This window comes from Panicum hallii, chromosome 1 (genome assembly GCF_002211085.1).
Source record: "Panicum hallii strain FIL2 chromosome 1, PHallii_v3.1, whole genome shotgun sequence".
Lineage (NCBI taxonomy): Eukaryota > Viridiplantae > Streptophyta > Magnoliopsida > Poales > Poaceae > Panicum > Panicum hallii.
In genome coordinates, this window is record NC_038042.1 from 2,983,107 (window position 1) to 2,996,363 (window position 13,257).

General features: G+C 39.4%; 1 protein-coding gene across 3 annotated transcripts; it reads right to left on the reverse strand.

The window, feature by feature from the left end:
• Positions 1-41: 41 nt before the first annotated feature.
• LOC112888877 (DExH-box ATP-dependent RNA helicase DExH11) lies at positions 42-13,087 on the reverse strand. 3 transcript variants are annotated; one of them, XM_025955266.1, is made up of 22 exons: positions 12,873-13,087; positions 12,241-12,774; positions 12,061-12,141; positions 11,862-11,979; positions 11,498-11,697; positions 11,220-11,327; positions 10,274-10,375; positions 9,735-9,935; positions 9,509-9,619; positions 8,881-8,948; positions 7,520-7,886; positions 7,102-7,257; positions 6,906-7,016; positions 6,394-6,447; positions 5,522-5,779; positions 4,621-4,730; positions 3,817-3,970; positions 2,681-3,143; positions 1,551-1,765; positions 895-1,133; positions 557-683; positions 42-479 (listed from the first exon to the last, which is right to left on the reverse strand). In XM_025955266.1, the coding sequence occupies exons 1-22, from the start codon at positions 12,996-12,998 to the stop codon at positions 267-269; spliced, it is 4,116 nt and encodes a 1,371-aa protein (XP_025811051.1). In that variant the 5' UTR covers positions 12,999-13,087; the 3' UTR covers positions 42-266. The 3 variants fall into 3 exon arrangements, with proteins under 3 accessions (XP_025811051.1, XP_025811033.1, XP_025811041.1); XM_025955248.1 differs by having other exon boundaries at positions 11,498-11,721; XM_025955256.1 differs by having other exon boundaries at positions 11,498-11,700; positions 12,873-13,086.
• Positions 13,088-13,257: the final 170 nt, after the last annotated feature.

The following is a 13,257-nucleotide window of genomic DNA, read 5'->3' on the forward strand; positions in this document are numbered from 1 at the left end:
TTTATGCAAATGGTTCCTGAGATTGGCAGTTACCCAAGTCCTGTTTCGCACTGCCGTAGGCATCAGATTCATATTACTCCCCAGATTTCAGTCATGGTGACTAAGTCCTGCTAACTACGAGCATGTTCGGCTTTCATTAAAGAACATCATTTCTTACATGCCATCGTGCTCGCTAAGGCTTGGCTTGAGCCGACAAATAGGATGTCCACCACAGCAGGGAAGGAATTTCTCTAACGACGGCAAAAGCGACTACAAGCTTACAGGTATCAGATTCCTGTGACATACAAGCTTGCTGCAAACACAATGTCACGCTTGATAGCATTAGACGCGACCTCCATCTTCTTGTACAGCGCAGAGTTCCCCATTATCGAAGCCGCGTTCCTGAATTCTCTGCATGTTTCATCCAGCCGGACGATTGTTCTTACAATGAGCCCCTCGGATACATCTGTCAGCTCACATATGTCCGCAAAAGGAGTTCCCTGCATTGAAGCAACATAAAACAGCATTACAATCCAGCATTCATCTTGGAGAAGTGTTACCATTACGATGTGTATACCTTTGCCCACTCGTAGACAACCTCAACAAGGCCAAACTTGAGATTGTCACGTGCATACTCCTCAGGATCCACAGGTACCTTGAACTGTGCTTGGAGCGTTCCTAGTCTGATCGCGGTATCATAAAGCCTAATACAGAGAAAAACACAATTGCAAAAGGTGCTTCAAACATGTTTTCCAAGGAAATACAACTGAGATTCTTAAGATGGATCATGACAGGAAACAAAAACATGATAGCAAAAGGTGATTGAAACATGTCTTCCGAGGAAATACAACTGAGATTCTTAAGAAGGATCATGACAGGAAACAGAAAAGGGGAGCAAAAAACTAAAAATCTAACCTCTTTTTGGCTTCAGTCAATTTTGGAGTAAGAGATGGTTCTGATGTATTCCTCTGCTGGAAGACAAATGCAGACATAATGGCCACGGCTTCTTCAGGTTCTAGGTCATCCAATTGATTCTCGAACAGACATTCTGTTGATATTAGCTCCTCACCGGAGTTCATTTCACAGGCTACTCGTCCCTTAAGTTGCACAACTAGATCAGAATCAATGTAGTTGATTACCTTTAGTAAATCAATCTGCAAGGATGGAAAAATTAAAGTGTTAGAAAATAACTTAAAAGTATAGAAATGAAATCAGAGGTGGTTCACGGAATGATATTAAATTCTTGAAAATCTGATAATAGCCAATATAAGCATTCCACGTACATTCACCTCGATCTTAATGATTTGCATGCAACTTTGTGATCCTGTATGGATTGGGTATATATGAATCATTTATCTATTAAGCCCAGCATTTAAAATCGATAATTCAAACTGTTGTTCCAGCACAGTAGGACTGGGACCAAAAACCTCCCATATGCACCAACGCAAAGCAATTGAAGAAATGACAATATCAGGTTTTTCCTATGCTGCAGCGGCTATGATCCCTTGACCCGTTTTTCTTCATGTACACAACAGGGCAGCAAGAGGAAAGAGTACATGAAGAAGTCTTACTCTGCCTTGAAACTCCGGCATCTGTTGAAGCGCCTCATCTGACATTTGGAATTTCAATTCATTCAGCTGATCCTTGTACACCTTTTGCTCCCTCATCAATGATATATGCTCCTTCAGTTTTATACAACCATGACACTTGTTTTCAGACATTTTTTGCAGTAGTCTGTGATATGCATGGTAGCTTTCAACAAGAGACATGCTCTTCAGATTTAGATCTATAGCACCAAATGACCACATCAAATAGTTATACAGTTTACAAATCAACTGAAGGAAATCAGTGTGCTAATGTTATATTCAGAGCTAAAAATTAAATTAAAGGGTGAAATACACCAGAGGTCCTTAAACTTGTTCCAGATTCTCTTCTTGGTCCATAAACTCCGAAGTGAGCATTTGGGTCCTTAAACTTTTTAATTGGTTCATTCCAAGTGAGGTCTAGGTACATAATTGGACCTGAAGTGAACTTAGAATGATCCACTTGAAAAGTTTAAGGAACCAGATACCCACTTTGAGAATTTATGGACATAGGTGAGAATCTGAAAAAAGTTTATGGACCCCTGGAGTATTTCTCGATAAAACATACTGCTGATATTACTTGAGAACTTCGCAGGCATGAAGGCCAACACACCTACACCATTATATAATTTTTGAACCAAAATTCCTATTTGATAATGCTGTTGAATTATTGTGTCTAACCCACTCATCCCCCTAAATCCAGGAAAATAACAGGCTAGGAAAAATGTCAGGCACAGTATAATGTAAGGTACTAAGATGAACATATGGAACTTCAAGTTCAACATCACTTGGGTTTGAGTTTTAAATTCGGATGGTTCAGCACAACCTATTTACAGTTGTACATGGTCACATATTTTTACCATATTCATTTGGGTTTTTCAAAAATCCTATCTCTTTGGTCACTCAAACTTTGCCTGATCCAAACAAACGCTTAGGAGTTTGGTGGTAAGTATAAGCCACGAGAATGCAGGAAAGCACCCATTTACACTGTCCAACTTACAAGATTGACAGAATCATAAGCAATCCACTGTTTTAAATAGCTGACTCCTTTCCTAGCCAGTTTAAACTTCAATAAAATAGCACAAAACAAATAATCGAGCCATGCAGAAAATTTTTACCTTTTATTGCATCTAAAGCAGGAGGATACTTAGTTCCTTCTGGTTGCTCTTTTATAAGCAGTTGGACAGTTTTGAAGTAAGCAGCTTTGCTACCGTCCTCAAGGAGTTTAACTTGATCAATCTTTATTTTACTGGTGCATATACTCATGATCTCTTTTTTCTCTATTGCTCTTACTTCAAAGCCCATTCCAGATGCATCCCCCTTGTATGGTAGGGAGATTTTGATAACACCTGAACCTTTTCGTGAGCTGCCGGAAGAGTAATATTCATCATCCATGCCACGTTTTCCTTTCGGGGTAATAAAGCGTCCTTGTTGAAAATCCCCAGGTTCCTTTTCAGTTTTATTGGACAGCTCAGGGGATAATGCAGATGAAGTGCAATCACCAGTCAATACAAGAACAATGTATTTGTTTAGTGCTTGAGATGGACCTTTCAATATAACACCAAGCAAGTGATCATCATCCTGTCAATATGTTCAAAAGTCATAGGGTTTTAATGTGGAAACTGGAAAGGATGCAACTATAGCACATCTAACAGTATGTGTTCAAAAAAACCAGTCTTGTTCGAACATAGGGCTATGGTACAAATGATAGAATGATAGCCTCCAAAAAAATTAATAGAACCTTCCGAAGTACTTGCTTAAATTTCCTGGTTAATTTTATCCTAAGCATTTAAAGTGGAGGTGCTAAGTAAAAAGCTCACGGAAATTTAGATCGGCTTGAGCAAAGAATATTCTAAGATCAAGCTTGATTTCAAGCTCAAGATTGATCCCTAGCAAGCTAATATCATGCTTGTGTATGCTAAAGTCACATGATTTTTAGTGATTCTTTTGGATTTTGAACTCGGATGTTTGATGCTAATTTAACAAGAGGGTTTAAACTTCAATTTGGAACTTTAAAGAATGCTTTGGTTTCTTCTAAGCTTCTCATATTTCTTTATGTGCTACTTCTGTATCTTGCTAAATGCATATAGAAAATCTAAAGACCCAAGTGCCGAGCAAACTTTCTATTGAGTTTTTAACAGTTCGGTGTTGTGAAATGAAGCAATAGAACTATGTAAATAAAAGCATTGCCAAAAGGAACCGACAAACAAAGAGGAAGTGTGCAAAGAGAAATCCAAATATGATTAAGACATACAGTTTCAGATTTAACGACCACCAATCTCCCAGGCATTAGGAACTGTTGAGCACTGGACGACTGCATAATTGCCTCTGTTATACATTCCCTATGCGCCTCAGCTTCTAATGACATCTCATAGTATTCTTCAATTGAAGGCTCTCCTTTTATGCACCTAATACAAGAATATATATAATATAAGGCAAAGCGATAAAAGAAAAACTAAGTTCAGTGCACACAAATACTGGATACTACACTTTTATCGGTACTTCAGATAAACAATGAAAACGTATCATAAACTGCCATTGCAAAGAAATTATAAAAATAAACTTGTTGCAATTTTATAAAGAATGGAAAATGCCTACATCAGCAGGCTTCTCATCCTTTGGGAGCTAAGGGCAGCTCTAAGCCTATCCACGTTCAATATCCACATCTCTGCATTCGTGGAATCAAATCATCGTCGCTACTCCTAGAGTTGGCTATGAAATAATTGCTGCTAGCCTACTAGATTGCTTGTGTATTCATTATTGTCAATTAGACAAACATTTCCACGGTCCATATGATTTATTTATTTATATATATATATTTTCACCTCTTCATTGTGCCAAAGCAGTGGTAATTACAGCCTACAAAGGATCGTGGTTCCAGAATTTGCCTACCAAAATCACAAATAAAACACCAATACTTCAAGCTTTAGCTTTATATGTCAAATGAAGATTCACTTCTTTATGTTTCCATTTTTATGTAGAATTTGGAAATTTGCTTTTGAAGTTTTGGCATCTATTGTATCAATCAGGTAAACATGTTAATGTCTCAGAATCTTACTCTATTGTCTTTGTAGGTTGACGAAGCATTTGTAGAAGTAGCTTTTCCTTCTCAGGCAAATTCTTTTGTGCATGGAATTCTGCAAAACTTCTCTTGAGCATGTCCTCAACCTATCAGAAAAATCATCATTGAAGTATATTACCTTCCCTATGCATGAGGGCCTATTTGTTTGAGCTTCAGCTTTTTGAAGAGCTGATTCTAGATTGTGGCTTTGAAAATGCTGATTTCCAAAAGCAGACTATTGGAGTGCACATGCTCATAAAAACTGGATACTTCTAGTGACAGAAAAGAGTGCCCCTGTCGCCCTTTAATAGTCAAATTAGTATCAAAAGGAGAAAAAATTTAACATCAAAAGAGCCCTGATATATACACTATTGAGCAGATAATACAGAAAGTTTATCAAAGACAGCCTTGGAAGTAAACTTTGTTAAGGCCTTGAGGGCAGTAGCATAATAGTCTGATGTTAGTGCTTCACCTGATGGTTTGCTGCAATGTTTTTTTTTTTTGAAACATATGGTTTGCTACAATGTTATGTTTTAGGAAAGACTTCAGTGGCATTTCAAGAGCCCAATGGGCAACCATATGTAGCTAAACTATACAGAAAACAAGGACGTTACCACAAATACTCCTAACCGACACATACTATTACACAGCTACCCTTGACATGCTGAAATTTGGGATGCCTTTAATTCAGAAATGCTTCTATCACCACACGCACACACTTATTGATTTAAAGTATTTTAAGGAAGCGCAGAGGCTGATACAAGTACTGCCATAGGAACAACATAAATGTCTTGTCTAGTTCTGTTTTCAGTCCAAACTCCAAAAATTCAAATGTGGACCTGTAAGACTCTAAGAAATGTGCATGGATGCCAACAAGTATAAGTGTTGATAGGTATACCTTCAGTTCCTCCACACGTAGAAGATGTAGTATCATAGTGTATGTTAATCGAAATTGAGATTCCAATCGAGTTGGTTTTCCAACAATCAAATTTTTCAAATCACTTTCTTCAGGAATTTCATCACGACACATAATGATCACTGTACCAATGTTATCAAGTCCTCTCCTACCAGCTCGTCCAGCCATTTGAATATACTCCCCTGGAAGCAATTTTCGGTGTTCTTTTCCATCAAACTTTCTTAAGGAATCAAACACAACCTGTTGGGTTTACAAAAACGCACTCAGAGCTAGCTTCACAATCCTGAGCTTAAAGGCATGGAAAAAGCAAGTGCAACCTAAGCACAGTTAAAGTTAGCTCAGTCCAAAAGTGCACAACGAAACAAGAAATCAAAGCATGCATCTGTGTGTCTCAAACATCTATGTTTACATGAGTTCTCTTTCCAACAAAGAAACACTGAGCAATGCATCATATGTAACTGTGAACAGCAAACAACAGAATATGTAGAAATGGAAATATGTAAACAAATGTTGGTAAGATTAATGCATAAAAAGTTGGTTTCATCAAGGCATGTTGAATTAAAGCATGCCAACCTGCAGTCCATAGTGCAATCATATAAATTAGATTGCTATTTGCGCTTAAATATCCCTGTAGCAGCTTCCAATTTGGAAGAGATTGTGTATCAACAGGAAAATGACAGGGATTGTGTTCCCATGGTCGAAAAAAAACACAAATAAAATTAATAAGTAGACAGTGGAATGCAAGCGGTACCACCTAACATAGAGTCGAATGGTATTTGGTAATAAAAATACTACAGCGATTTATTCAAGATACAAAAGCCTTGAAAATCTTTATTAGGCACAAAGAATCTCACCGTTCTTGCTGGTGCATTAACACCCATAGCAAATGTCTCAGTGGAAAACAGTACCTGAAAAAAGTTCAAGAAAGTTAAAAATTTACCATTCAGTTAATTAAGACGCAATTGTACCACAACATGCTATAATTGTCAAAGGAGCGTTAAAAAAAAGTAACTTTTCAGGAGCAACTGACAACACTGCGATGTGATCACAAACATAGTTTCTCTATTACTGTTTCAAGTTAATGGACACCTGCAGCAACTTTGGACAGGACAGGATGTACTTAAGCCAGTGATCAGCATTTGCAATTTTTTGTTCTAAATCTAGTAAACATCCAACAGTCTCATAAACTAGAGTTCATGCATGGACTCGTTTCCTACGAGCTTCAAGAAGTGAAATTACTAAGGCAAACGCCATCATGAAAAAAAAAAGGAACAAGCTGCTGCATCGGTTAGTACTTAGTACAACAGCATCTAGTATGTAATTAAATATGCTACGTATACAAGTTACCAGATGTTCAAAGCATAACCTTGATTACGCCACGACAGAATAGCATCTCAACCACTTCCTTCACAATAGGGAGAAGCCCAGCATGGTGTACTCCAATTCCTCTTCGTAGAAAACTTTGTATTCCTACAACCTATCAAGGAGGTCAAAGTTTAAAGCACTGATTGAAGCAAAGGCGCACAGGATACAGCACTAAAATTTATGAGGTATTAGATCACCTGTGGAAGGTTCCTATCAGATCCTTTAAGGCGCGAAAATGCCTTGTCACAGAAGACACGGATTTCACTTTTCTCCGAACTACTGGTGAGATCAGTGCCAAACATGCTATCTGCCGATTTATCACAACGGTTCTTTGAGAAACAAAAGATCACCACCTGCAAAAGGACCATCTAATGATCAGATAAACACATTTCAAATGTGAAATGACATGGTATGATTATGATAAAAAGGAAAAGTAGAATCCATAACCAAAATGTTGAGTAATTGTCATTTTACAACATGTTGAGATAGGCTTCAGCATACAAATCTAGGGTAAAACAAATTCAATGTAAATGCTGAACAAGAAAGAGGTCAAATAGAACTAATAATGTCATGATTGCATGATAGAGAAAACAGAAAAGTTATACTCTCACATACAGGCACAAGGGATTTCTTCAGCAGGTTATTCACAAGTGGCATCCAAAATGAAGATTCTGATCTCTTTGGCCCTGAGGAGCTTTGTGAAACTGCTGCTGCTCCTGAATTGGCATTGTGGTGCTTTGGGTACTTCTGATCTCTCCCCCTGCTTGATGTATCAGGATTTTTGCCTTGAATTCCAGCACGTACTGCAGGTGTTCCTGATTTTGGACCAGGTTTCACTCCAAGCTTGTTAGAATTTTTCTTTTTGAAAGCATCCTTTGCTTCTCTAAACCCTTGAGTAAGAAAGGTATCCCTCTCACATATTTTGTACATTTCTCCAGAATAGAACAAGCAATGCTCAAGCGGAACAGGCCTTTTGTTAGTCCTGGTGAACACATAATGACAGTATTGTGCAATCAAAATTATAGCTGGAGGTATCCAAGCATATTCAAATTTTGCACTTTAAGGCAAAGCTACACTATCAGCCACTTAACTGTTTGGCCCTCTGCAATCAAACCCCTAGTCTAATCTTATTTATCCAATCCCCTATATTATCCACTTATATGTAATCAAGTCCCTTTAAACCAATCGATTTAATTTGTGCTCCTCAACCGATTTTGTTTAGTTAAGCATGGCCCTTTCAATTGGTGCTACTCAGCTTTATTCAACTTTGAACTAATGCATAGGTGTCTGGACATTAAGTTAAATCAATCAAGATTTGCATCTTAAACTCAAAATGTTAACTAACTAATATTGGTCTAAATCCTCATTAAAAAATAAACTCTAATATGCTGCCAGGTTTTGGCTTATAAATGTATCATATTTGTGCAACGTTAGCAATCTGTTGTAATCTAAATTCATTAATCATCTATATTACAAACAGAGGAGAGAGCCTTTTCTACAATCATCTTTCATAGTGTACGGGCAATCATTGTCCTTGGATCGCATGCGTTTACTTGCGAAATTATTTTCATATCCTGAAAAATTCAAGGCCAAACTAAGGTCGTGTTTGTTTCAGCTTCGGATTGTGGCTTTTACAATCATAAGCCGAAACAAATAAGCAGTCTGTCACCCCTGATCATAACCAATTAATTTCCCTCTTATACAATTGAGTACAAGAATGCTTCAGAACCTAGAAATGAGTTGTATTTAATGGCTACACCACCCTCATAACCTGTCATAAAAAACAAGTAACTGAAATTTATGATTTTTAAAATAACAATTCCCCGATAAGGTAGATTCCATGTACCCGTTGACTAGCATGGAGAAAGGAGCTAATTGGGTAATTAGAACCAACCTGGTGGCTAAAGCAACTGATAATACAGTTCAAGGGCCTTAATCTAATTAATTATCTTAAAATACGTACTAACAGCACTTACGACGTGACACGAATTTTCTTCTGCTTTGTTCGACCAATCCAGTCAGCAAATTCAACTGTATTTGGAACCTGAGAAGAAACAATTAGGGTTCAACTCCAAACTAAATTTGAACCAGAGAAATAATATAGAGTTCTCGAACTTTATTCATAACAAGCAAAGAAATTCCGACTACTGCAGTGCATTAAAATGGTAATTTTTGCATCAGATTATTGTATTAATCATTGTTGATATTTAGAGGACCAATTTTCAGTTATTTTGTTTCCATGTAGTCCTATTTCAATTTGTGGTTGAATACTAACAGCCAAAATTTGGACAATTAACATCAGAGAAGATGTCACTTTAGTGCATGAGTATCAGAAATCAGGGTGATAACACTATAAGATCAAAGTCACATGCTATAAACTCGGCCAATCGCACTTCCTAGCAAAATTCACCTAAGGTCAGAGTTCTGCATCAACTATTTCAAAAGAATAAAAGATCAAAAGCGACTACAAATGGCATTAGCATGCCATACTGTCCTAGTTATTATTAGGCAACTGTTTGAACAACCAATAGTGTGCACTGTGCACAGAATGTTTGGTTGATAGTGAGCATAGTGGCTCAAGTGCAGTTCTCATTAAATCCGTACCGTTGCCGAAAGGAGAACAATGTTAATGTGCTTCGGGAGCATTATAATAACTTCCTCCCAAACTACACCTCTTTCAGCGTCGTTTACATAATGCACTTCATCAAAGATTACCTGATTGTACAAGTAACCACACATCAGCACACACTACTCCTTAAGATTATAAAAATGATATTCAAAATTAAAGGCACAGAGTAATACACAATGATGCAGAATTGAAATGGCTTACCCATTCAATGTCACGTATAATGTCCGCACCTCTGTAGAGCATTGAGCGCAATATTTCAGTAGTCATAATTAAACAAGTTGCCTCTGGCCTGATGCTGACATCTCCTGTCAGAAGTCCCACATCAAACTTTCCAGAGAAATCTCGGTATTTCTGGTTGCTGATAGTTTTAATAGGAGCAGTATAGACAGCCCGAGTACAATGCTGCATAACAAAATTATCTGTCATCATAAGACCCATGCTAACATTTTCTTTTTATCCGGTGCTGGTTTAAGCCAACTATTATGGTAAGCAACGAGAGATAGTGCACGGAAGTATGTAGTCTAAAGCTCCATCTACTAACAAAACTACAAAAGTAACGGTGAAATCTTATCAGAAACTAAGAACTGCACACTTCTCAAAGGTTAAGTTAAAGCTTTCCCTCCTAACAGAAGCTGGGTGCTGAACATCACAGTTTACAAGCTATAAATGTGGAAGACGTTAGGTGGTTTCAAATGAACAGAAGTGCCCAAAAAAAGAAGAAAGAGCAAAGGCAGTCATACTTTTGTTGCTAAAGCAAATGCATACTCGGCAACAACTGTCTTTCCTGCTGAAGTATGGGCTGCAACGAAGACTGACTCACCCTTCTCAAGATAATATATAGCCTGTGCTTGGTAGACATAAAAAATGTATAGATTATCAAATTGGCAATTATACCAAGCATTTAAAAACGTATTAATTTCAAAAACATATTGGTAGGTGATAGCAATTAAATGCCTCCTTGTAATACATAGTTCGCACAGGAAATATAGAGGAAAGGAAATATCTGTCCACTTGGTGTTTCCTTTCATTCAAAATTTCTGTGGTAATCTTGTATTCCAGTTCAAGGAAGGACAAGATAAAGAGAAGACTGGACAGCACAGAAAAGACAGAATAGCATCGTCGTTCATCAATTTCTTAATTGCTATTCAAATTGAAAAAAAAAACTCAGAAGTATGAAAGCCAGTGACCTCAGCTGGGAAGGACAGAAATTTAATCAGTAGAGTCTTTTGGAAGGACTAATGATTCCTAGTATAATTTGAGTGAGGTTTTTCAGAGTTCAGGTTAACTTAGAAATTCACACTATGGCACATAAAGAAAAATGGAGAAACGGCAGAGCAAGAGGTTTAGATGGCGAACATTGTTAGCTCCCATACAAAAAAAGCGGGAGTAGTATTCTCAACACATCTATAGTGACTAGAAATAGCCACTCTAACTATCCTAAGTCCTAATAAAATCTTGTCAAGTTCAAGTTGTGACTGAGTATATACTATCAAACTAAAATTGCAGGCCAAGCCTGTCAAATATATACAAAGTATCACAACCACAAATATGTAGTATGAATGTGCCTATCAAAGTTCATGTAAAAGGAGCGGTGTATACTCTTTGGATGCAGTAGTATACTAGATGCTGAGATAAGTACTGAGAAGGCATTAAGATAGAAGGCACAGATGATTATGAGTACCTTACCTCCTTCTGGAACTTATCTAATTCAAATGGAAAGTCGATTGCCATATCTGGAACGAGATTGTAGAAGTTAGTCACAATATCTTCGTCCCCACCAACAAGTGCCCAAACCTATAAGTGAAATAGAGATACATTGCCGTTAAAGATTCATCCATGATCTATCTTTAGACTTTAGGGAATTGAGAGACCACTTTCTGCAACACTATCCACCCATGAAGCTTATGGAATGAGAAGCACAGCATACGAAGTGAGATACAAAACGAAGCATAAAGTGTGCCTACCTTGCCATCATGTGTTGGCTTGTCATCACCTGATATACCTGATTCTTTTCGTGTATCTTGAACTTCAGAAGATAACATTTGATCCAAGTCTGTTTGAGTTTCAGGATCATCCCTTATAACATCTGCTTCATGATTCTCGGCGTCTAGCTTTGTTATAGTCTCAGAAGCACCTTGCCACACATCAACTTTTTGTTCGCCAACTTCTGCCATCGGAAAATGAAAATCTTAACAAGAAACAATAAAGAGTTAACAAAAGCACAGAAATGCAATAATGTCATAGTAGCAATAATGGTGATGACAGCCCATAGTCTCTTAGCTATTACAATTTGCCAAGAGAATATGCTCATGCGACTTGAACATATACCTTTGGTTCCCTCATCTTCAGCCGATTGTTGAACACCACCCTCCTGCAATGCCTTGTTGGCAGCATCTTCCTCCCACGCTATCTTGAAAAGATCATCAAACTGCACTGAGTACTTCTCCTGCAGGAAAATGGGATAATCAGACTATAATAACTCTAGAATGGCAAAGTATGCAGAAATGTGGAATGTTGCTCTAACTACCATTGCGTCATTCGATGACGATACAGGTTGCTCCTCTACAAGTTCTCCATTCCGGAAACACTTCCATTGGCTTTTATACTCCTACAAGAGAGGTATAGACAACCGCAGTCAGTTTGGCGCATCCACAACAATCCTTACGGTTACATGGCAAAAGAGAGAGAAATATAGTAAAGGACAAACCTTCAATTGGCCCAATTCCAATCCCTTGCGGAACCCCGGAGGAGCAACCTGTGCCGGGCCACCAGTCATAAGCTCACGCATCCAATCACCGTTACGCGCACCCTCCGGGAATGCCTTCTCCAATGCAGCCGCCTCAACATCGTCATCCTGTAGACCACCCGGACGAAAGGGTCTGTTGTTGATGCTCCCCCTGACGAAGTCCTTCGCCGGACCAGGCATCCGTGGCGCCAAACCCACGGTCCCCGAACCGAACACCTCGCCCATCTCCATCTGCACGGACTCAGGATCCCACACTTGCGACTCCAACGCAGGCTGCGACGTTCCCCGGCCGCGCCGGAAAGGCGGCTCCCAGGCGGGCGCGAGCACTGTGCGCGGTGCGGAGGGCTCCAGCGGCGGCCTGGTCAGTGCAAACCAGTCCACGTCCCACACCCTCCCGGCATCGGCCGCGGTGGGGAGGTGGAGCTCGGGGTTGAGGTAGTTCGCCTCGAGGTACTCCTTCAAGCTGCTCGGGCTCCCAGGCGGGTAGGCCGGCGGCTGTGGGTCGTCACCACAACAATGGCGGGTTTAGGGTTTACAGATTGCAGAGAACAACACGGGTGATTTAGGGCGGAATTGGTGGGTCGCGTACGTACCAGGACGAATTCGGGAATGGGGCTGGAAGGGTGCGGGGTAGGGTCGAGGCGGAGGTGGCCACCGTGGCCGGAGAAGCTGATGCGGAACGGTAACTCGCTCGCCGGCGAGGGGGCAGGGCCGTCCATGGAGGCGCCTCGCGGCGAGGCGGCCGTTTCCGTTTCGACGAACTGCTTCAGAGTTCAGAAGCTTGGAACTTGAGAGCCTGCTTGCAAGTTCACAGCGTTTCGGTCATGTCCTGGAGAAATCATTACCAAAAGATTTTGACAGCATGTCAACAGGGTAAGGCTTGTTCCAGGTCAAAAAAAAAAGATCACAGATTTTTGCCCCTTCGTTAAGACCCGTTTCAAACCAAAAATCCCCTTTGAAATGCTAAGATTATTATGC